This window comes from Protopterus annectens, chromosome 15.part0 (assembly GCF_019279795.1).
Source record: "Protopterus annectens isolate FY-2018-M chromosome 15.part0, PAN1.0, whole genome shotgun sequence".
NCBI classification, from domain to species: domain Eukaryota; kingdom Metazoa; phylum Chordata; order Ceratodontiformes; family Protopteridae; genus Protopterus; species Protopterus annectens.
This window is the reverse complement of record NC_056749.1, coordinates 733,770,256-733,792,567: the sequence shown is the minus strand read 5'-3', so window position 1 is coordinate 733,792,567 and position 22,312 is coordinate 733,770,256. Positions and strand designations below refer to the sequence as shown.

Below are 22,312 nucleotides of genomic sequence, written 5' to 3'. Positions count from 1 at the left end.
AAACAAACAGTAAATGCTATAAAACGGCTAGCGCACTTGTGTGTTAGCCTAACAATTAAATTAAACAAAAAATAACTTTTTAAAGTGCTAACAGTATAAATTCAACACAAGTACAGTAAAAACAATATGCAGAGCTGTTTTTTAAGCGAAATGCAGTCGAGATGCAGTAATTTAAGCGAAAACCAGAAAAAATACTTATAAATCCAGGAAAGTCACTCTTTCACTCTCTGCTGCTTGTAGAACTCTGCAGGACACCACGAGGAGCTGTGCTGAGTTTTATACCTTTCAAAAATCTCTAGATTTTGTTCTTTATGTTTCACACTTCCTCAGTTTTTTTTTTCAAACAGCCCAAGGTTTTTTTATCTATATAATGTTTTTCATAAAGCTGTTGCATTAATGAACACAAATTTTTATTTGAAACTTCTGCCAGTTTTTCTTGTGCAAGTATTTTTCTTTCCTCTAATTTCTCTTAATCTTTTTGTATATCTTGTGTCTGGAAATTCTGGGCTTTTTACATAATAGTAACAATACATAACTTCTTTCTTATCCTCAGTAGTCCACTCTTTCATCTTTATAGCTCTTTTTTGGCCTGCTACTTCCTTCTACAACAGGGGGGGAGCATCCTCCACCTGGGCCTGGCCTAGCTCCATTGTAAGAATGTTTCAGTGCCTTGAGGATTCTGCACTGTCATGTTTTCCAGTCCTGGCACCAGTGCACCTACCAGAATTAGGCACTTTTTTATCCTAGGTCTTGTGCACCCAGCTATCTTTTTTTATTTTTTTTAACTTACTTCGGTCTATGACATATGCTACATAAAATACAGTCTATACATCAGTATTGTCTTGGTGAGATTTTGTGAAGAACAGGGTCCTCCTTATGAAGACATTTACCAAAACTTGAGGATGAATTCAGTTCCGGCAGTACCGCTCTCCTTTGCTTGCTGATTTTATAGTCATTCCATTCGGACCCCATGAGTCAAGTACCATGGACCATGACAGCTACATAAAAAAGTAGGGGGATGGGACTTCACTCAAACTATGAGACTTGCCCACTCCCTACCATGCAAATTACTGCTTAGTGGGAGGGGGGAGACTGGTGAACTTACTTTAATTAGGGAACAAATGGGTCACAGGGCTCCCACCTTGCCCAAGGAATGGTCCCAGCTCTGGCTTTATGGACGGGTGTACTCATCTGGCACAGCTAATTGATGAGCTAGTGAGCTCTCAGAGTCCAGTGTGTGTGTCCCCAAAGGAAGAACAAAATGGGCTGTATGCAGGCAGAGGAGCTACTATGCCATTCAAGCACACAAGAGTAAGAGGGAAAAAGCCAATGGATTAACAAACAAGGCAAACATTTACCCTACTACTGGTCAATACCTACATGGTCAACCATGATCTCTTCAGTCCGACTTCCCTAATGTTAGCATCCCCAATGATGTTTCCAATAATATTATACCAATTATGAGATCACACCTCACATGGCTATTATGTTTACTCTTGTAGGGTTTTCTCTGAACAACAGCATATTTAAATTTAGGAAGTTATATGGGCAAAGCCTCCTTTATGGGGGGACAGAAAAAGCTTGCCCCAGCAAAGATCTGTTTTGTGCAGTTTGACATTTCAGAGAAGTGGATGTCCTTATATACCACCATTGCAGGTTGCAGTATTCTTAACATTTGGGATCTCCCACCCAGGGCAGTTCAATGTTCAGCCAGTAAACCAAAGTCTAATGATCTTGTATGCACAGTAAATCAGAAACATGCTCCCCATACAGAACTTAGGGCATAACCGTGATGTACAGACGCAGTTACCCAAAACTTCCTTTCATTGGTCTGAACACCTTGTTGCTGTGCTAAATACTCAGCCATTATGAGTTAGTGCAGACTATGTATAAGGACCCAATAACTCAAGTACGGACAGTATTTGGCCTCACAGAGGGGATCCCAGTGGGTGTGGGTGTATATCAGGGTTCAGCTCTGAGCCCACTACTGTTCTTACTGGTGATGGACTACATTAGCAAACAGGTTGGAGGGGACTTATCAACAAAGATGCTACATGCAGACGATGTGGCAGTGCAGGCAGACTCTGAGCTAGAGCTTCAGCCAAAGACAGGAGAATGGAATGCAAATCTGAAGGCACATGGGATGAAACTATGCACAGATAAGACAGTGGTAATGGCAGCAAACTGGGGAAATCAGAAGAAGCTGAGAACAGAGACAGAAGGGAAGATAGTGGAACAGGTCAACAGCTTCAAGTATGTGGGAGGAGTAGTTGAGGAGAAGGGTAGTCTGAATGAAGAGGTCAAAGCTAGAATCAGAGGGGTTGCAGCCAACTGGCATAGAGTGTCAGGTGTAGTCTATGACAGAAGAATACCAAAGAAGCTGAAAAGTAAGGTGTACAAGACAATGGTGTGACCAGTACTACTGTATGGTACAGAAACCTGGGCAGTAAAGGCAGAACAGCTGAAGAAGCTTGAGCTAATGGAAATGAAGTGCCTGAGAAAGGTGATAGGATGTACACTGTGGGACAGGCGAAGAAATGAGGACATAAGAGTAGAAGCCAAAGTAGCTCCAATTGCAGAAAAGATCAAAGAACAGATTACGGTGGTTTGGGCATGTTTAGAAAAGCAGAAGACAATCTGGTGAGGAAAATTTGGGACAGACAGGAAGAGGGTAAGAGGAAGCGAGGACGTCCAGCAAAGAGATGGATGGATTGTATGAAAGAAGATCTGCGACAATCAGGCATGAGTGTTGAAGAAGGCAGGAGTGTGGCACTGAAATCGAGAGAGTTGGCGACAGTTAACACGATACCCCGACCCCATGTAGATAAATAGGGAAAGGGGGGGCTGATGATGATGAGGCATGTATCCCATTGGTGTTGTTTCTTTTCTTTGGTTTTGTATTTCATTTTTTGCTTACCTAGAGTTCATGTCATCCAAGAAGGGAAAATGTCAGTGTGGGAGGCAGATTCCCTTTAAAGATCATTACGAATAGTCTCTCTTTTGTTTGGGTGCTTCCCACGACCATACCTCTTGTAGTATCTGTAAGACATTTGTGCCTAAGACACTCAAAATTCATTTGTCTTCTCTAGCCATTTATCTTGAACACCAACAACTTAAACAGTTAGCCTAGGGTAACATGACAGAATTTTTTTTAACCCCAAGATACTCCCAACTAGGTAAGGAAGAGGCCAAGAAATCTTGGCTGAATTCTTTAGCTGTACAGCCTCTGCCAGGCATCCTTTGGCATCTACATCGGATTTCTCTGCCGCATTCCCACCGGAGGCCAGCATGCATCAGTTTTTTGCATGTCCCCTGAGGCTTTGCAGGTGTCTGCTCCGGATATCAAAGGGGAATTGCAGTTGATTATCACGGAAGGTCCTAGAGGGATTCTGCAGATATTGGTCAGGAAGGCGGTTCTGAGTTCTTTTATCGAATCTCACCCAGGGTCAAAACCTTCGGTATTAAGTTAGGGCTGATGTCCTTTCCACGAAAAAAGACAAAAAAAACAAATCATGTTTCAGTCAATCTAGGGATCCTCGAAGGGAATGACAACAGTTGACTCAGAGCTTGTTTTCTGCCTCGATGACCCTGAAGCCTCCTCAACGGGTGTTGGTACCGGCGCCTTCTTGGAGATCTACATCTTCTAAATGGTTTAGGGAACCGGATTCCTTGGATGAGGATTCAGTGCCTGATGAGGTCGTCTTTGACCTGTTGCTCACAGATGCCTTCACCTTTGGCTTATGGTTCTGATGAGGAGGAGTCTGTTAGCTCTGATTCTCCTTTTGAGGAATCGCCCTTTTGGCACACAGTTGCTAAAATGATGGAATACTTTAAGTGGATTCTTCTCAAGTGTCTGATACTTAGAGAAAATACTACAAGTTGCTTCAGTTGGACACTCCTAAACCATCTGCAATTCCTCCTGTGTTGGCTGCCTTGTTAGTCACTTTCATTGTTGCTTCATGATTCTCAGCCTCCTGTTCCTAAAAAACCTAATAGGTTCTATAATGATCCTGAGGACTGGCCAGTTTTATTTAAATGCCCTTCTGCTGATCCTGTTGTGCAGTGAGTCGTCTCTGACAAACTTTCTAGGCTCTTGCCCTCTTCCAAACTTTTGCCTTCTGATTAAGGACAGGAGGGCAATGAATTTACACTGCTTCTACTTTGGTCTTTAGAGCTGTTAATTACCAGACCCACATGACCAGGTATGATCTAGGCTTGATTGACCAGGCTTGTCAGGTTATTTCTGACCCGATTCTGAAAGCAAATCCTCTGCCTTATCTATTTTAGGTTCTGCTTCTCAAGTAGCTTGCCACTCTTAAGTGTAGCTATAATGCTGCTAATACCTCTTCCAGGTCTGCAGCTTTTCAGTCTATCAGGAGGCATTATTCTTGGCTTTGTCTCCAGTCTTCGCCTACCTGAGAACATTAAGGCCAAGTTGTTAGATGCTTGTTTGGATAATAAACATTTATTTTAGGACTGCTGCTGCTGACCTGTTTAAGTCTCTTCAAGACAAAGGCAAAGCCTTACAGGACCATAAACATTTTTGTCGTTCCTGTCCCCAAGTTCCAGAGGAATTATCTTTCTAGATCTACTTTTGTTCGCAGGCCTCCAAGGGCAGGAAGAGTGGCAGGCAGGCCTCTTTACTAAGATTTCTGTTGCTCAGAAGCCTCCTTTATCTGACAAGCCTGCTTCTCTTTGACAACTTGTACCCCCCCCTCCCTTTGTCTTCCAAACTGGCCTCCCATCATTTCAGACTCTCTGGTACTTTCTGTCATCCATCACTGTTACTTCATGATATGAAAGTCTCTTCCTCCTTTTTCAGGGATTTCTCAACCTCCTCTAAAGCAACTTTCTCATTTCCTGGAGGTCACAGAGTCCCTGGTGAACCACAGTCCCTGGTGAAACAAGGGACCATTACACCCCCTTCCCAAGTGGGAAGGGTTTTTAATCCAGGATGTTCCTGGTTCCTTGAAAGGAGGATACTTGGAGACCTATTTTGGAGCTCTCCCTGCTCAACACCTTTCTAAGGGTCTCTTTTTTTCAGATGTTTACTTTGCAAACCCTGTTTCTTCTTTTACTAAACTAAACTAATGTCTTTCAGCTTTTTCTGGTAAGGGGGTCACCACAGTGGAACTCCGGTCCGCTAATGATTGGCAGTGGATTTTTACAGTGCCGAGGTGCCAGCCCGACACCCAGCCTTCAAAGAAGGCACACCTATTCACACATGCACCTACCTGCATTGTCTTTAAACATCACTCGACTGCAGGGAGGACATGGAGACTCCACACAGAAGGCGCTCCAGCCAAGAATCGAACCAGAGAACCTCTTGCTGTGATGCAACAACGACAACCGTTGCACCACCGCGGCCTTCCCATTTCCTCTTTTACTACCCCAGGCTTTTCTGGTGCCTTTGGATCTGAAGGATGCTTACGTTTATCTCCCTATTCACCCTCTTTTCAGAAAGTTTTTATATTTCTCTGTTTCTTCCTTTCATTTTCAGTTCTCGGCTTTGCCCTTTGGCCTCTCTACTGCCCCAAGGGTATTCATAAAGTGCCTAGCTCCCATGAATTGTTTTCTGCTGGCTCCAAGGCATTCCAATTTTTTCCTCGTCTAGACAATCTGTTGCTTCTGGCATCTTTTCCGAGTCATCTGTTACAGAATCTGGAGTTCACCATCTCTCTTCCTCAAAGCCTGGGGTTCACCATCAACTTCTAAAAGTCCATTCTGCCTCCCTCTCAGGATCATGTGCATCTGCGATGCAGAATTCAGACAGTGCCAATGCTAGCCTTTCTTCCACCTCCAAAAGTTTTGTCACGGACAGTTTTCTTTCAGTCTCTTCTGCCTCTGACTGCCATGTCAGCCAGAGACTTATTCGGGCCCTGGGATTCTGGCCTCTTCTATTTTAATGCTGCCTCTTGCCAGACTGCATATGCAGAAGCTTTAATGGTACCTCAAGTCAGTTTGGCTGCAGCATTGCCACTGTCTGAATTTCTGTGTACCCCTCCCTTCTTTGTCTGTAGAAAGAATTCAAGTGGTGGATTTAACAGTTTGCTCTCAACCCAGGCATACCCTTTCAGCCACCAGTCCCTTCTCAAGAACTGTCCACAGATGCCTCAGAGATAGGGTGGGAGGCTTAATTTTGTCATCTGAAAGTTCAGGGTCTCTGGTTCCCCATCAGAACATCAATACCAAGGAGATGAGAGCTCTGATTCTAGCCTTTCAAGCTTTTCACCCCATGTTCTCTCCAGGCCCCTTGAAGGTGTACACAGACAACATTACAGTGATGTGGTATGTCAACAATCAGGAAGGCACAAACTCTTACCTCCTCTGCAGGATGGTTCTTCAGGCTTGAGAGGTGGCTCTCTATTATCAGTTAACTTTTCAGGCAGTATACATTCCTTCAGAGCACCTTCTATTGGCAGACTCTTTGAGCAGGTCCAAAATACAGGCTCACGAATGGATGCTTCATAGAGAGATGTTTCTGGATAGTGTCCATTGGTGGGGTATTCCTCTGGTAGATCTTTTTGCTTCCCCTCTGAACAGGCAGCTACCTCTATTCTGTTCCAGTGTGCTATGCCATCTAGTGTGGAAGATGGGCACCTTTTCTTTTCCTTGGAAGAGGATGTTTCTTTATGCCTTCCCTCCTCTTCCTCTACTTCCAAGAGTCCTGCAGAAGATGCAGCCCAACTCACCAAAATTTTGCTAGTGACTCTCTTTTGGCCAAGACAATACTGGTTCCTCCTATTAATGCATCAGGTCAGGGGTAATGACCATAACTTACCCCAATGGTTGGACCTCCTCACCCAGAACAAGGGGTCTCTCATCCATCCTCACTTGTCGACTCTTCAATTGGCACTGTGGGTGACAGGGTTTTGATCCTTTTCAGGCACCTCTTTTCTGAAGATGTGCTCAGGGTTTTACAAACGGCAAGGAAAATTTCAACCACAAAATCGTATATGTCCAAATGGACCAGAAGAATGTACAGCCCCTGAAATCACAGACACTCAGGTTAAAACAGCCCTCTCCAAAGCCAAAAACACAGCATCAATGGGACCGGACGGTGTCCCAGGCTGCGTCCTACCCGAGCTCAAAGATGAACTAACCCCTCACCTAAACACACTGTTCAAACTCAGCCTCTCCACAGGCTACGCAACCATAGAGTGGCGCACAGCACCAGTTATTCCGCTCCACAAAATTGGAGCCACAACAGACCCCGGGAACTATTGCCCTATAAGCCTGACCAGCTTTGTCTGCAAGGCTATGGAGTGCATCATCATGAAACTCATTAACAGAGACATTGGGAAGCTCCAAGCCCTGTACCCTACCCAGTTCAGCTTTGTTAAGGGCAGATCATGCCTCCTAAACCTGGTGGACTTCTTTGAGACAGTTACCAAGGCTATAGACGATGGAAAGGTGGTACACACAGCCTACCTAGACCTCGCAAAGGCCTTCAACACCATTCCCCATTCTGGTATTAAAGACAAGCTCACCAGCCTGAACATAAACCCCTATGTCACAAGATGGGTTGCCAATTGGCTCACGGACAGAACCCACATGGTGACAGTTGCGGGAGCTAGGTCTGACTCTAAACCGGTTACAAGTGGCATTCCCCAGGGCTCAGTCCTAGGACTCCTCCTGCTTGGCATATACTTCTCAGAGGTACAGGCAAGCACAGGAGGACTACGGCTGACCAAGTTCGCAGACGACTGCAATCTAGAGGCTATAACTGACTCACCGGCTGACACAGACATCCTCCAAAAGAGTGTCAAAATCATGGCCTCAAGCTAAATGCCAAAAAGTGCATAGTTATTCCCTTTGGAAATAAAGTACCCACAAACTACCATATAGATGGAAGTCCCCTAAATATGGAAAACATAATAAGGGATCTGGGGACCCAAGTAGATAGTAATCTCTCCTTTGATAATCACATTGCCAAAGTGGTTAGAAAATCCTTCTACGTGGCCCACCTAATCACAAAAGGGTTTGCATCCAGATCAAAAGAGGTTATTGTGCCAATCTACTCATCAGACCCATCATAGAGTACAACGCCCCATTTGGGATGTACCTTACAAGACACCTGCAACAGCTGAAAAGACCACAGAAATACCTCACCAAGAGGATCACTGGCCTCAGACATATGCCCTATGCAGCTCGACTGAAGAAACTCCAGCTGTACTCGGTTGCATACCGCCTGCTCAGAGGTAATCTCTGCCTGACATACAAGGCCATGCCCAACCCAGAATTGATGGACATGCTCCATCTAAAGAAAACCTTATCCCCTCGAGCCACATGCTCTAGGGATCTAAACCTCACCACAATAACAAATAGGACGTGCTGGAGGGATAGATTCCTGTCCCAGAGACTTCCCATGCTTTGGAACAAGATTCCAATCTACATTAGGCAGAGCTCCTGGCTAGCACTCTTCAAGAGAAACCTTGACGAGTGGATGGGAAACAGAAAGGTTTATCTAATCTAAGGGGGCGGCGAAAGGCAACACATTCTGGCTAGGCTTATAAATGCCTTCGGGCAGACAGCCTAGTACCTACCTATGAACGATTTTCTGTCTGGTGCCATGCTTGTAACTAGGATGCTTTGTCAGTAGAGGCCCCTTTATCCCTCTCTTATTTGCGTCAGTTGCTCCAGTCTGGCCTGGCCTGCTCTTCTATGAAGGCTGATTTCTCAGCCATTTCTGCTGGTCTGCCCTCGAATCCTCCTTTGGCTTCTCGTTTTATAGTGAAACAATTTCTTAAAGGCATCCTGCATATTAGGCCACCAAGGAAACCTAGTCCTCCTCCCCGGCACATTAATTTTGTTTTGGAAGAATTGACTCAGACTCTTTTTGAGCCTGTAGATTCTGCTTTTTTGCAATATTGTAACTGGAAGACTGTTTTGTTCCCAGCTCTTACTTCTGCTAGGAGGGTTGTTGAGTTCCAGGCTGTTATGGCCATTCCTACTTTTATGTTTTTTTCACAGGGACAGGGTGTCCCTTCGTACCAATCCTTCTTTTTCTGCTCAGGGTGGTACACGAGTTGTCCTTGAAACATTCAGTAGAACTCCTTTCCTTTCTCCGTTTTCCTCACTCTGATAATGATAGGATCTTGCACACCTTGGATTTGCACAGACAGCTCAGCTACAATTTGGATAAAATTAAGGCCATTCGCAAGTCTGACCAACTTTTTGTTTCTTTTCATCCCAGGACATTGGGTTTGGTTGTTTCTAAGTAAATCATCTCCTCCTGGATTTCTAAGGCCATTTCTTTTTGTTGCTCTTTTCATGGCAAATCTCTGCCTGCTTCTGTCAGAGCTCATTCCCCTAGGGCCGTTGCTTCTTCTGGTGTTTTCTTCAAAGGGTTGGACACAAATTCCATCCTTGAAGCTGCTACTTGGTCTTCAGTACATACCTTTACTAAGCATTATAAATTGGAAATGTTTTTTAGGGGCAAAGCAGGTTTTGCTGGAACCATTTTATATGGGTTTGTTGAGGGCTCTTCTCAGCCTTCCACCTCTCATTCTGTTTCTTGAGATTTTTTACTATCCCCAACATTAAGAATACTGCAACAGTGATATAGAAGGACATAGTACAGTCGTGTAAAATCTTACAGTAACAGTAGATGTCCTTCTCTTCAATGTTGCAGTATTAACTCCCTTCTTCCAACCCCTTGCTTGTTCTGTTTTTTGCTTTAGATTCCCTTCTGTGTGAGTGTATCCTCTTTTTCTTCTGCATTTTTCCTTCTGGTGGTGCATGGAATCCTTTACCTTATGGAGTCTGTTCTCTTTCAGGGCAAATCAGTTCTGGGTACCTGCATCTTTATATCACTTTTATGCCCTAAATTCTGTGTGGGGAGCATATGTATGACATACGGCGTATACAAGATCATTAGCTTTTGGTATACTGGTTGAATGTCAGGCTGCCCTGGACAGGAGATTCCCAACGTTAAGAAGAGAAGGACATCTACTGTCATGGTAAAATTTTACACAACTGTACTTTTTTCCAACTTCTAGACTAATAAGTGTACATTCGTTAAGCCAGGCATTAAGTTACTGCAACAGAATTACACAAGTGTACACATGACAGCAAAGGTGCATTATATATAAATAGAGATGCAGATCTATTTGAAACGTCTGTTACTCCCATCATCAGTGTGACCTTGCTATGTCTACTGGTTATACCCATGTGATGCAGCAATTAACACACTGCTAATTAAAATAAGGATATTGCCCCCCCCCCCCCCCCCCACACACACACACACACACACACTTTAGAAGTCAGAGATGGCAGATGTGATGCCTTTAAGCTGACTGGCTTACCTTTACAGAATTATCACTTGTGACATATTCAAACTCACATTTATATAAAAGTAATCAAACCATACTAACAAGTTCACATTTACAAACATTATACATCACATATATTGTTAAATATCCTATAATCTGGGCAACATTACATAAATCATTCATTTTCTACCTTCTTTTAAACATCATTCTTCCTCAAAAACATTCTTCTTTTTTTAAGTATTATTTAAGTTTTGTGAAAAGAAAATATGTAACTATATGCAATACTGTATGAACAATATTGCGTGGTTAATCTTTATATATAAAAATTGTAAAATAAACTGAGGACACTACATAAATTCTCTTGCACAACAGTAGAACAGTAAAACAAATATCACATAAAAATTGTAATCAAAGTTAAATGGAGGCAGTTGCATTTTGATATAAATCAGTAAGAGAAAGTACTTTATTTAGTCCATGGAATTTTGTTTATAGTCCTAGAAAAGGTTGTAATCTCTAATTCTAAGTTCCTTATAGATCGTTTCCTTTAATGAGGACAACAGTTCTTCAAATCGAGGTATAGATGCCAAAACATTTTTCTGCATCTGTTGTTTCCACAGTTTCCAGTTGTTTCTATGTAATTTGCTCCTACACTTTTCTAAAGATTCCACCTTTATCTGTGTTACAATATTCACCAATTCAAGTCTAGCTAGTTTAGATTTTGATTTCCACTTTCTAGTAACTGCTTTTTTGGCAGCCATCAGAATTAAACTTAACAAGGCCTTACTATGTCTAGGCAATTCAGATCCTGTATCCCACCTCAAAAACAAAACAAAAAAAATCCTTATTTACACCCATTTGCTCACCCAGTATTTCTGGCAGCGTACTCTTTAGGGAATTTTTAGTCTGCCAACTCATTACACTCCCAAAACATAAGTTCCCAGTTACCACTTTCTTCCCCATCACACTTCCAACATTAAACATCTACCCGAGGAAAAAAATCTTTGAAGTCTGCCTGGGATATAAAAGTATCTATGCAAACAGTTCTAGGCAAAAATATCTTATAAAAAGTCTTAATGGTTGCAATTTATTTTGAAGCCAAACTGTAAACATAGCAATCTGTAAGTGTACAGGTGTTTGAACATGGGGAGAGACAACTTGTCATCTGCAAAAAATACTTACTACAGTAATGGCTACTCCAGCTTTATTACGATACCTGGTTTTATGCAGCTAGCATGTTAAATATTTGTGAACATTGAAGGAACCCTAGTCTGGAGTAGAAACATTCTATTTGATAAAATCTGATAGACAAAATGTGCGCATTCTACTCTGGTTAACTGTCTGCTCACAGAATACCTACAGGAATAAAACACTGGATTACTTCCAACAAAAATGATTTTCCTTTTCTTTTTACTATTCGGAAGGTTAGGAAGAGGACTTGGAATTAAATGGTCTATTTTAAAGTCAACTTAAGCCTCAAGAAGGGTTTGCATGTTGAATTGAACAAGCTATGTAATGTTGTAATGTTTGACTGACAATAACTGGATAGATTATAAGTAATGTATAATGTTTGCAACTGAAAATATGTCAACGTGGTTTGTTTTCATTTATATAAATGTAGGATTGTTTATGTTGTAAGTGATAATTCAATAAATATGCTTCTTATTTAAAGAAAAAAAAGAAAGAAAGGTTTGCATGTATACAGATTCTGTCCCTCGACGGCTAAGGGGAGGTTCTTATACATCAGGGCCTGGACTTAAGATTCTCCTGTCTGCTGTGATAGCCAGCAGTAAACCTGCTTTTCATGTCCAGGATCTGCCAGTAGAAGTGACAGCCACTTCACTGAATTAACTTTTCCACTGCTCTTCTAGGGGGTTAGAGAGATACACTGTCCCTGTAGGTAACCATTCCACCATAAGATATAGGCTAATAGAAGATCCCATAGGTAGGCAGACAAAATGTAAATAACTGCCCTTTTACTGAAGAATAAACTAATCTCATTACAAAAAAGTCCAACTGGAATCAAAGCTATTCCTGCCAGCATGGAGGCCCACTTCCTCCTCTGACATGAGGGGAAAACCTCTCCTGTTTGGCCAAGAAAGACTTCTACTACTAGGCTCTAAGCTTACCTCATGACTTTTAGCATATCATCTGTAAACTGGTTCCCAGTTGAGTAGCAAACTCCCTTACCTTCAGAATTACCTTAGGGAAAAGTAGAACCAGATGGTAAGAATACAGAAACAGCACTGGTACTATATAGAGAACGCACTGACTACCAAAGCCTCTCTTTGCAATGTGGTCAGTAACAGAATTTCATTAGCTGTCTGTTGCACAGGGAAACAAAAATGTCTATTTGCAGTACGCCTCACCTGTGGGTAGGGTCTAAGAAGGTGTCCCTGTCTGCCCAATATTCATTCTTGGGGGGCTGCAGCTGTCCTGCTTAACTGCTCAATTAGGAAATTCTGCTGAGATGGGATGTATGAAACCATGAGAGACATAAGAGATGCTAAAACAATTTACTATGTCTTTAACAACTGGCCTGCAAGGACGGTTGAAGTATCTGTGCCCCCCACCCCAGTTTGTTTATGTACTACACCCCCATTTCTGGCTAACGAACTGTTCTTAAAAGCCCTGAGAACTAGGATCACTGCCATCACATAAATGATACTGATGTTCCACTTGATCTGCTATCTGTTGCCGGAGCACTGAAAACTCAGTTTGGCTGAATGGGCTACCCAGGTGTCTGTGGCCAAAGTTTAAGCCTTGAGAGCCTCTCTGAAAGGAACCCCCAGACAGGTCTGTACATGGTGGCTCCGCCACAATATTACTTACTTTATTCAAGGAAATACGGCAATGATATCCTCTTGGGACTGCTGCCAATTATTCCTGAGGGACCACTGCAGTTTCCCAATGTGCAATCCAATCAGGAACAGCTTCATGTAGCTCTGCAGAAGGGCATGCTTGCAGTCATCTCATATGACAGTGTCACATGAATAAAGTATCAAGGGTCAACTGATTAGGTATAGATGCTGAGCTAGCCAAGGTAGGCATAAAGACATGACAGGCCCTGCCTAGCTCTGCTTCTGTGCTCCCTAAAGGTGCATTCCAAAAGAAACAATTGCCTGGCAATGACGGCTTTACCTATCATCCCTGCAGCAGCAAGCCCTAACAGATCTTCCTCACCATGGGTCACTGGATCCTGAAGGATCAGCATGGAGGCCTAGGAATACCTTTTTAATCCCAGATGCAACCACTGAGCACTAGCCCAGAACTGCATGAAGGATCACTTCCCAAATGAAGGCCCATCACGAGTAAGTTCTGACACCTCCAGCAATGTACCAGCAACATGGTTGCTAGGAAAGTAATCCGGTATGAATCTGACTCCAGGTACCTGAGGTGGAACTAATGACATGCGAGATTAAGATGGGCATTTTAGAAATTGATTTACCTACAGGAGGAGAATATTTTATTTTTATGTATTTACCATTTGTTTACTGGGAAAGTCCAAATTGTAACGAAGCCAAGTTTCAGCAGAGGCCCGGGGAGAAAAGCTCCAGATGCAGGTCTTTGTAACGTGGGAGAAAAACGGCGTCCCCAGAGAAAACCCACGCAAATGCAGGGAGGACATGCAGACTCCGCACAGAAGGCATCTCAACCGAGAACTGAACCAGAGAACCTCATGCTGTGAGGAAACAACGCTACCGCTGCACCACTGCAGCGCTGTATCTTTCATATCCTTCACCTTTTCAAGGTGCTTCACATTGGGTCTGGGACTGAATGGGACACCCTTCCTCCTAGTTCCAGCACTGACCACCCTCAGCTACTGTCATCCTCCTAGACGTCAAGAAGCCATGAAGTTTCTCCCTTCTGCAAGAATATGTAACTGGTCTAAAATGATGGCACATATTACACTGCTTCATATCACTACTCACCACAGAACTCTGAGACAATGATTGTTCACTTTTTGGCTCATGACCTCATGGCCATCTGAAAACTCTGATGGCTTATGTAGTCTAACCACTGTACACAGGTACCTGTTCACAGAAACAACAGGCTCGAGAATCCACAACATGCGAGAGGCACATGAGAAGGATTATGTATAGAAGCAGATGAAATCTAGAGGACTCAAGTGAAGTCTGGTATCCCACTTGTGACCCAGAGGGTAACAGGACTAACAAGAAACAGAGTACAAAGGATTAGTCTAGATAAAATCACTTTAACTAGCAGATGTAGGAGACTCTCTCTCTCTCTGATACTCTCCCTGTGGGAGGAATAAAGATGCCTTGCTGAAGTTTCAAGTAGTTTATTCAGTTAAGTAGGTAGATAGATGACTATTCTTGTGAACAAGTCTGCTAGCTAAAGGTTATGTATAGAGGACAGAACTGTCCCCCTAGGGCATGATGTCACAGTGTGTACTGGTAGGACATACAGCATACCTACAGTTGTGGAAGCTGAGGAGAAAAACAGCGGACCTGAAGAGAGCAGGAAGGACTGTCCCAGTCATCCTGCCAATACTGGGTTGTCTCATTCATCCTCCTAACATCAGATTGGCAGGTCTAGCAAGAACTCCTGACATCAGGCGATTATTCCAGCTACAGGAAAAATGTGACTGATAACCTAGCTTACTGCCTGCTAATTATCCAAACAAAGCAAATGCAAGTACCATTACTTGCGCTGGAAAGGCTTGTAGCCTTAATTCAAGATAAACACACAAAAGTCATATTACCTTCCGATTTTCATATTCTTCTGTAGACGGATGGTAAGGCACCATAGACCAACTGTAGGGGTAATCATCAGAATGATTTGATGCAATTCCTACAAGTCAAAAATTGTGAAAAATGTATTAAGTAAAAGCATACGACTTATACAAACATATACTAAATACTCAAGTGTTTATAGTCTTACAACTTTCAAATCTCTCAACATCCATGACAGGATAGAGAAAGGACTTAACATCTTTAACTGTACTGCTTTTACAAGTGCAAAGGCTCCAGTAGCATTTGGGACCCCTAGTATTAATAGACTGTAAAATAAAAGAACACCTGTGCAGAAGTAAGAAGGAATATGCACAACAGAGCAAAAAGTCCCTCAGTCTAAATAAATTAATCAGGGAATTAGTCAAGTATCTGAAAGCAGACTTTGAGGTAAAAACAGTATCCAAAGCTTAGGATAACCATAAGGTACTTTTCAGTTATGTCCTCAGTCTTAAGGACATCACCCAACAATGTGCGGAATTAGTTGTAGATGGCATCACCTATACTCAGCCAGAAGATATAGCAAATCTGTTGGTCAACAAACTCAGCTCAAATTTCACCTCCCCAACACCCCCAGTTCTCCCCCAAGAAACACCTGCCACTACTACACTACCAATTATCACCAAAGAACAGGTTGCCACTGCACTCTCTAAAGCTAAAAACACTGCTTCAATGGGGCCTGATGACATACCAAATTGCCTGTTAAACAGCTTAAATCAGGACTTATCATGCCCATTAGAATCTCTATTTAATCACAGCCTCCTGACTGGCTTTGTCCTAACAGAGTGGAGGACAGCAACAGTCATCCCTTTATATAAAGGGGACCATCTACTAACCCAGGAAGTTACAGACCCATAAGTCTGACTAGTCTTATGCTTAGGGCTATTAAAAGAATAATCGTGGACCTGATAAATGACACAGGAAAAAAGAAGTTATGTACTCACCATAACGTTCCATCTGAGTAGGTACTTCATTTGTCTGCAACCTGTGGGGTATCGGATCCGACTTCGGATCCGAACCGGCAGCTTACCAAGCTCCAAGATCCGAGCTCCTAGCTCCTCCCCCTACCCATAATCCCCTGCTACCAACCACATTACCTCAGATCGTTTTTTTTTTTGCCTTACCAACCTGGAAACGCGAAATATCAACTGCAAAGGTGATCAGAAAATCCCGAAAGGTTCGGGGGATGGCAGGGGGTGGGGGTCGGTTGCAGACAAATGAAGTACCTACTCAGATGGAACGTTATGGTGAGTACATAACTTTCTTTATCTGAAGTAGTTACTTCATTTGCTCTGCAACCTGTGGGACAGAGTCCCCAGCTACTTTATAAGAACCTGGGTGGTCCTTACGGAAGGATATTCCGAAGCACCGCGGAGCCAAAAGAAGCCCTACTTCTCGAAATCACATCTAATTTATAATGAGAAATGAACGTATGAGAAGAGGACCAAGTAGCTGCTGAACATATGTCATCCACTGGAACCCTAGACCAGAAGGCTGTTGAAGTGGCTACAGATCTTGTAGAATGAGAATGTTCTGAAATGTGGGAAAAAACACTGGTAGATTTATTGATTGATTTATATTTGCTTCTGAAGCAACCTTAGGCAAGAAAGACGGGTTAGTCCTGAGGGACACTCTATCTTTGTGAAAGATAAGGTAAGGAGGCTTCATACACAAGGCTTGTAATTCTGAAACCCTTTTGGCCGAAGTAATAGCCATTAAGAAGGCTGTTTTCCATGACAAGAACTTCAACGGAATTGAGGCCGCAGGTTCGAAAGGTGGGCTCGTTAAGGCTTGCAAGACTAGAGTGAGGTCCCATGGGGGAACCACAGACTTTATCGGTGGATTTAAAAGGAAGATGCCTCATAAGAAAGTTTTGCACAACTTTGTAGATGCTAAGGAACCTATGCCATCACCCACATGAAAATGGGAGATGGCCGCCAATTGCACCTTAACCATAGAAGCACTTGCTCCCTGTCGAAAGATTAACGAGAGGAAGTCCAGGATGGTCGGGATAGGGACAGTAAATGGGTCCAAGCCCTTATCTTCGGCCCAAATGGAAAAACGTTTCCACTTACTGTTGTAAAGTTTTCAGGTAGATGGCTTATGAGCCGCCACCAGAATGGCCTTAACAGGAGATGAGATACCGGGAGTCCTAGCCATTAATGGAACTGGATCAGCCAAGCCGCAAGCTTGAGGTTGACCAGGTTTGGTGTTGGGCAATCCGCGGGATGAGAAATCAGTTCTGGACTGGGATCCAGAATCCACGGAGGAGCCACACTGTGAGACCACAGAAAGGGGAACCAGATCTGCCGAGGCCAGAATGGGGCTATGAGGATAACTCTGCTCCCCAACCGACAGGCTTTCTGAATGAACTTCATCATGAGAGGAAGGGGAGGATAAGCATAAAGGAGCCCGGGAGGCCAAGCATGGTCTCTGGGGGTTTCCCCTCTGGGGGGAATTATTGCGAAGTACTCGCTGCATTTTGTGTTTAAAGGAGAAGCAAAAGATCGCAGCGAGGCTGACCCCATTTGTGGAAGATCTGTTTCACAACAGATGGATTCAAAGACCACTCGTACGGAGTGTGAAGCACCCGACTTAGCTTGTCCGCTAATATGTTGGATCGTTGCTACCAGAAAACGGTTGGTGGAGATCGCCCATTCCCAAACTCTCATGGCCTCGCGACACAGGGGGTAGGATCTGGTTCCTCCCCATTTGTTTATATACCAGACTACAGACATGTTGTCTGTCTGGATCGCAATATTCCCCAGGGGAAGAAGGTCGTGAAGAGCTTGCAACGCCAAAAGCACCGCCTTCATCTCTAGGACATCGATATGCAATGCGGTCTCTAGGGGAGTCCACGTGCCTTGAACGGATCTGCCTAAACAATGTCCCCCCACCCGAGGCGAGAAGCGTCCGTAGTCAACGTGGCTTTGACCAGGGGAATCACAAAGGGCCTCCCTTCTCTGAGTTCCCACGCATGCAACCACCAAACAAGGGAGTCCCTGCAAACTCTGCTCAGCGGTATGGGCGTGTTGAACGGGTGGAGCAAGAGGGACCATTGGACTTGAAGGGTCCATTGCAATATTCGCATTCGCAGGCAGGCATGGAGGGAAAGACCGATGGCTGCTGCCATAGACCCTAGTGCCCTCAGGACTAACTCCGCTGGAGGAGAAGGATTCCGGAGAAGGGATAATACCTGATAAGACAAGCTGTTCAGTCTGACTGATGTTAGAGTAGCTCAGGAGATTCGAGTATCCAACCTGGCCCCTATGAATTCCAGAGCTTGAGTGGGGCACAGGCAGGACTTCTGCAGGTTTACTGAAATGCCTAGGTTGTGGGCTAGAGTCAGTGCGTAATCTCTCGCTACAGAGAGCTGATGCCTGTTGGACGCGGTAAGGAGCCAGTCGTCTAGGTATGGGAAGACCTGAATGCCCTGAAGTCTCGGGTGGGCAGCAACCACCGCCATGACTTTGGTGAACACTCTGGGGGCTGAAGCGAGGCCGAATGAAAAAACCCTGAATTGATAATGACTGGCTCCGAGCCGGAAGCGGAGAAACCTCCTTGATCGTCTGTCCATTAAGATGTGGTAGTACGCATCCTTGAGGTCTATGGAGCACATCCAGTCATTCTCCCGCAGAAGGGGGAGGATAGATTGAAGAGTGACCATCTGGAACTTTTCCTTTGGTATAAACAGGTTCAGAGCGGAAAGGTCTAAGATGGGTCTGAGGTCCCCCGTTTTCTTTGGCACCAAAAAGAACCTTGGGTAATAACCCAATCCGGACTGATCTGGGGGGACGGGCTGGATGGCTCTTTTTCTTAGCAGCTTCAAAATCTCTGAAGCCGCCGCCTCCCTCTGATCGGGTGGGACATCGGGGAGGTGTCTGGTTTTGGGGGGAAGATTTAGGAAAGGAATGAAGTAACCTCTGGAAATGATACGGAGCACCCATCGATCCGTTGTAAGGGACTCCCAGTTTGACAGGTGCTCCGTCAACCGCCCCCCAACTGCCTCCAGAGAGGGACAGTCGGGCAAGCCCTCAGGGCTGTTGCGCGGGTCTGTCAGAGAAAGGTTCTCTAGACCCGAAATTACGCGGCCCCCCTCTGCCTCTGGGCTGGCATCCACCTTGTCCTCCTCTGCCTCTAGAGGATGAGTGGTCCGCAGCTGGATGGGATTGCTGAGACTTGCGGAACCACAGCTTCTTTTGTCCCCTCTGATTCCTGGAGAAGGATCTTTGGGGACTAGAGAAGTGAACTCAGACGGCAGACGGCGTCTTCCCGTCCTTTTCGCTTTGGACCAGCGTATCGTGAACAGTCTTGCCGAAAAGAGCAGAACCGTCAAAGGGGGCGTTCGCGAAGGACGCCTTGAAGGGATCCGCGAAGTCGCAAAGACGGAGCCAGGCGTGATGCTGTAAGACGGCCCCTGCTCCGCTGGCTCTAGCGGCTCCCTCCGAAGCATGAGAGAGGAGCCGCATAGACGTATTGGAGATGGATTTCAGAATGGCCATTCATGTCGTAAACACATTCCTGTCTCCGACCGACATGGACTCTGGGGGGGGCTGCAGCATATTCCTTGATCAAGTCTCGCTGTAGCCTGATGGTATGTGCCATATAGTTCAGCGCCCTTATAGAAAAGGTCGCTGAAGCAAACATCCGCTTCCCAATCCGGTCCAACGCTCGAGATTCTTTATCTGGCGGGTGGACCAGAGAACTCTCCTGAGCGAGTTCTTTCTTGGTGGCCGCCGCCACCAAGATGGCATCAACAGGGGATCCTTCGGCCCATGATTGCCTATCTGTGGGGGGGCTTAGTATTTTGTCCGGACGCCTAGGAATTGGCTCCATGGTGTCGGGCTCCTTCCATACCCTAGTGGTAATTAAGTCCACCAGGGGGGTCGGCCGGAGGGGACACCCAGGAAGTAGATGGGCCTGCCTCAAATGCCTCCAGGAACACGGATTCATCAAGGGAAGGTTTTTGGGCAGACCACCCCCCTCTAATACGCAACATTTCCATGATGTCTCCAAAGGAGACATCTTCAGGGGGTGACCTTGGGGAACCCTCCCTATCATCTAAGTCCGTGTCAGTGGTAACTAACTCGGGGGAGTCCAGGTGCCTCCTTTTACACCGACGTTTCTGAGGAACCTCCTCGGTGGGGCTATCCGAAGAGGGCTCATCCACGGGTTGTTGTTCCTCAATAGGAACTAGCTGGAGGGCTTGGGCAGGCTGTCCCGATGGTCAGATGATGGAAGACAGACCCTCATACAGTGGGGGTACGGGTGGATCCGAAGCCCAAACCGGGGATCTGGAGGATCTCGACAGTACCCTCTCCACTACCTCACAAGCCGAAGGAGAATCACCCTCGCCAGCCTCTGAGAGCAATCTCCTCGGCTCCGAGGAAGGGATCGGGGTCGGAGCCGAAGCAGTCGGCGTCGAGAGAGAGGTGTGCTCCGAAGCCAACAGCTCCGAAGATACAACTCCCTCGGATCCAATGCTCAGCCCTCGGCCCCGAGAGCTTGGATCTGACAAGCTCGAGGGCATAGTCGGCACCGAAGAGACCAGCGCTATTGGCGCCGACAATTCCCTGGGTCCGAATGGACACGGATCCGATGACTCCGAGATCCGAAAACGGGTCAGAGAAGGAGTGATCTGGGCAAACATGGGGGCCGCGATCCCCCCCAGGGGGGGGGAGGCAAGAGCACCTCCATCTGCATTTGGGTCTGTAAGAACCGACGCATCATCCGATCCATATCCGCTTCGGAGATGCTTTTTGTTGACCTGGAAGAGGTAGTCGAGGCGGGCCGGGAGGGCCACCTCGACAACCTCGAGGGAGACCGATCTTCCACCTCCGGCGAGAAGCTAGGCGAACGGTGCTGAGTGGAGAAGGATCCGGAGACCCCCGAAGGAGACTTAGTTACTTTTGCTGGCGGAGCCGAGGGGTGAGACTCGGCCCACCTTTTATGGGATCTATGTCCCTCCTTATCCTTGTGCCTCTTCTCCTTAGTTGAGGAGGCACTAGTTTCCCCAGAGCTCAAACCCGAAGTGGGAGGTTGAGTCCCGGGTTGAGCTGAGGGAACAGAGGGCGCCGAGGCCGCTGAGGCAGCCGGAGCCCAAACGGGAGAGGAAGAAGAAGCTGACTCCTGGGGGAGCTTTCCCGCCAGGATCAGCTTGTTCTTCCTATCCCGAAGTGCCCGGGGGTTAAAGGCCGCACAGATCTGGCAGGCCTCTGAGAGATGGGCTGCCCCCAGGCACAAAACGCACTGAGTGTGGCCATCAGCTGGGGAAAGCTTGTGGCCACACTCAGTACATTTGGAAAAAATGGCCTTAGGCCCTTCCGCCATGTTAAAGCACTCACACACACACACCCAAACGCTAAGGGGGGAGAGGGAGTGACAAAGAAAAACTAATTAACTGTACCAGTAAAAATTAAAACTAACACTAAAAAGGGGTAGAAAGGTTTACTACCACACACACACGATTTTGAAACTTTTTTTTTTTGGTGAACTTAAGATAGAACGATCTCACCCAGCCAGGAGCTCTTCAAAGGGAAAGCTTCTTCAGCCGCGGCAAAAAACGATCTGAGGTAATGTGGTTGGTAGCAGGGGATTATGGGTAGGGGGAGGAGCTAGGAGCTCGGATCTTGGAGCTTGGTAAGCTGCCGGTTCGGATCCGAAGTCGGATCCAATACCCCACAGGTTGCAGAGCAAATGAAGTAACTACTTCAGATCCTCCAATTCAAACTGTCAAGGACAGGTCATGCTTACTGAATCTGGTAGATAAGTTTGACAGAGTTGCCAAGGCCATGGATGAGGGTAAAACAGTACATACCACCTATCTTGACCTGGCCAAGGAATTTGACACAATTCTCTGCTAGGGGCATTATAAATAAACTCACAAAACTGTGCACAAATCCCTACATCACCAGATGGGTAGCTCATGGGTATAACACGTGGTTAAAATGGGCAAATCCAGCAGGAGGCCAGTTAGTGGTGTGCCAAAGAGCTTAGTGCTGGGACCATTCCTGTCTGAAATATACTTCTCTGAAGTCAGGGATAATGTGGAAGGCCTCTGGATGACAAAGTCTGCAGATGGTTGCAAGCTGGGGGCAATCGCCGAATCCCCCAAAGATGCAAATATCCTTCAGGAGGGTCAAGGTCAGACAAATTATCATTACCAGAACCATGGCCTAAAACTAAATGTGAAAAAATGCATCATCATACCCTTTGGGAAGTCAAATGCACCTGCAAATTACAAAATCAATAGCACACCCATAAGAGTAGACTCAGAGGTAAGAGATG

General features: G+C 45.4%; 1 protein-coding gene across 1 annotated transcript in view; it reads right to left on the bottom strand.

The window, feature by feature from the left end:
• The window catches only part of IDS (iduronate 2-sulfatase), a 480,980-nt gene that overhangs the window by 246,632 nt on the left and 212,036 nt on the right, over window positions 1–22,312 (bottom strand). The window contains exon 4 of the mRNA XM_044057590.1: window positions 14,998–15,086. Within this exon, the coding sequence (XP_043913525.1) occupies window positions 14,998–15,086 (89 nt within the window). The remainder of the gene's footprint in view (window positions 1–14,997; window positions 15,087–22,312) is intronic.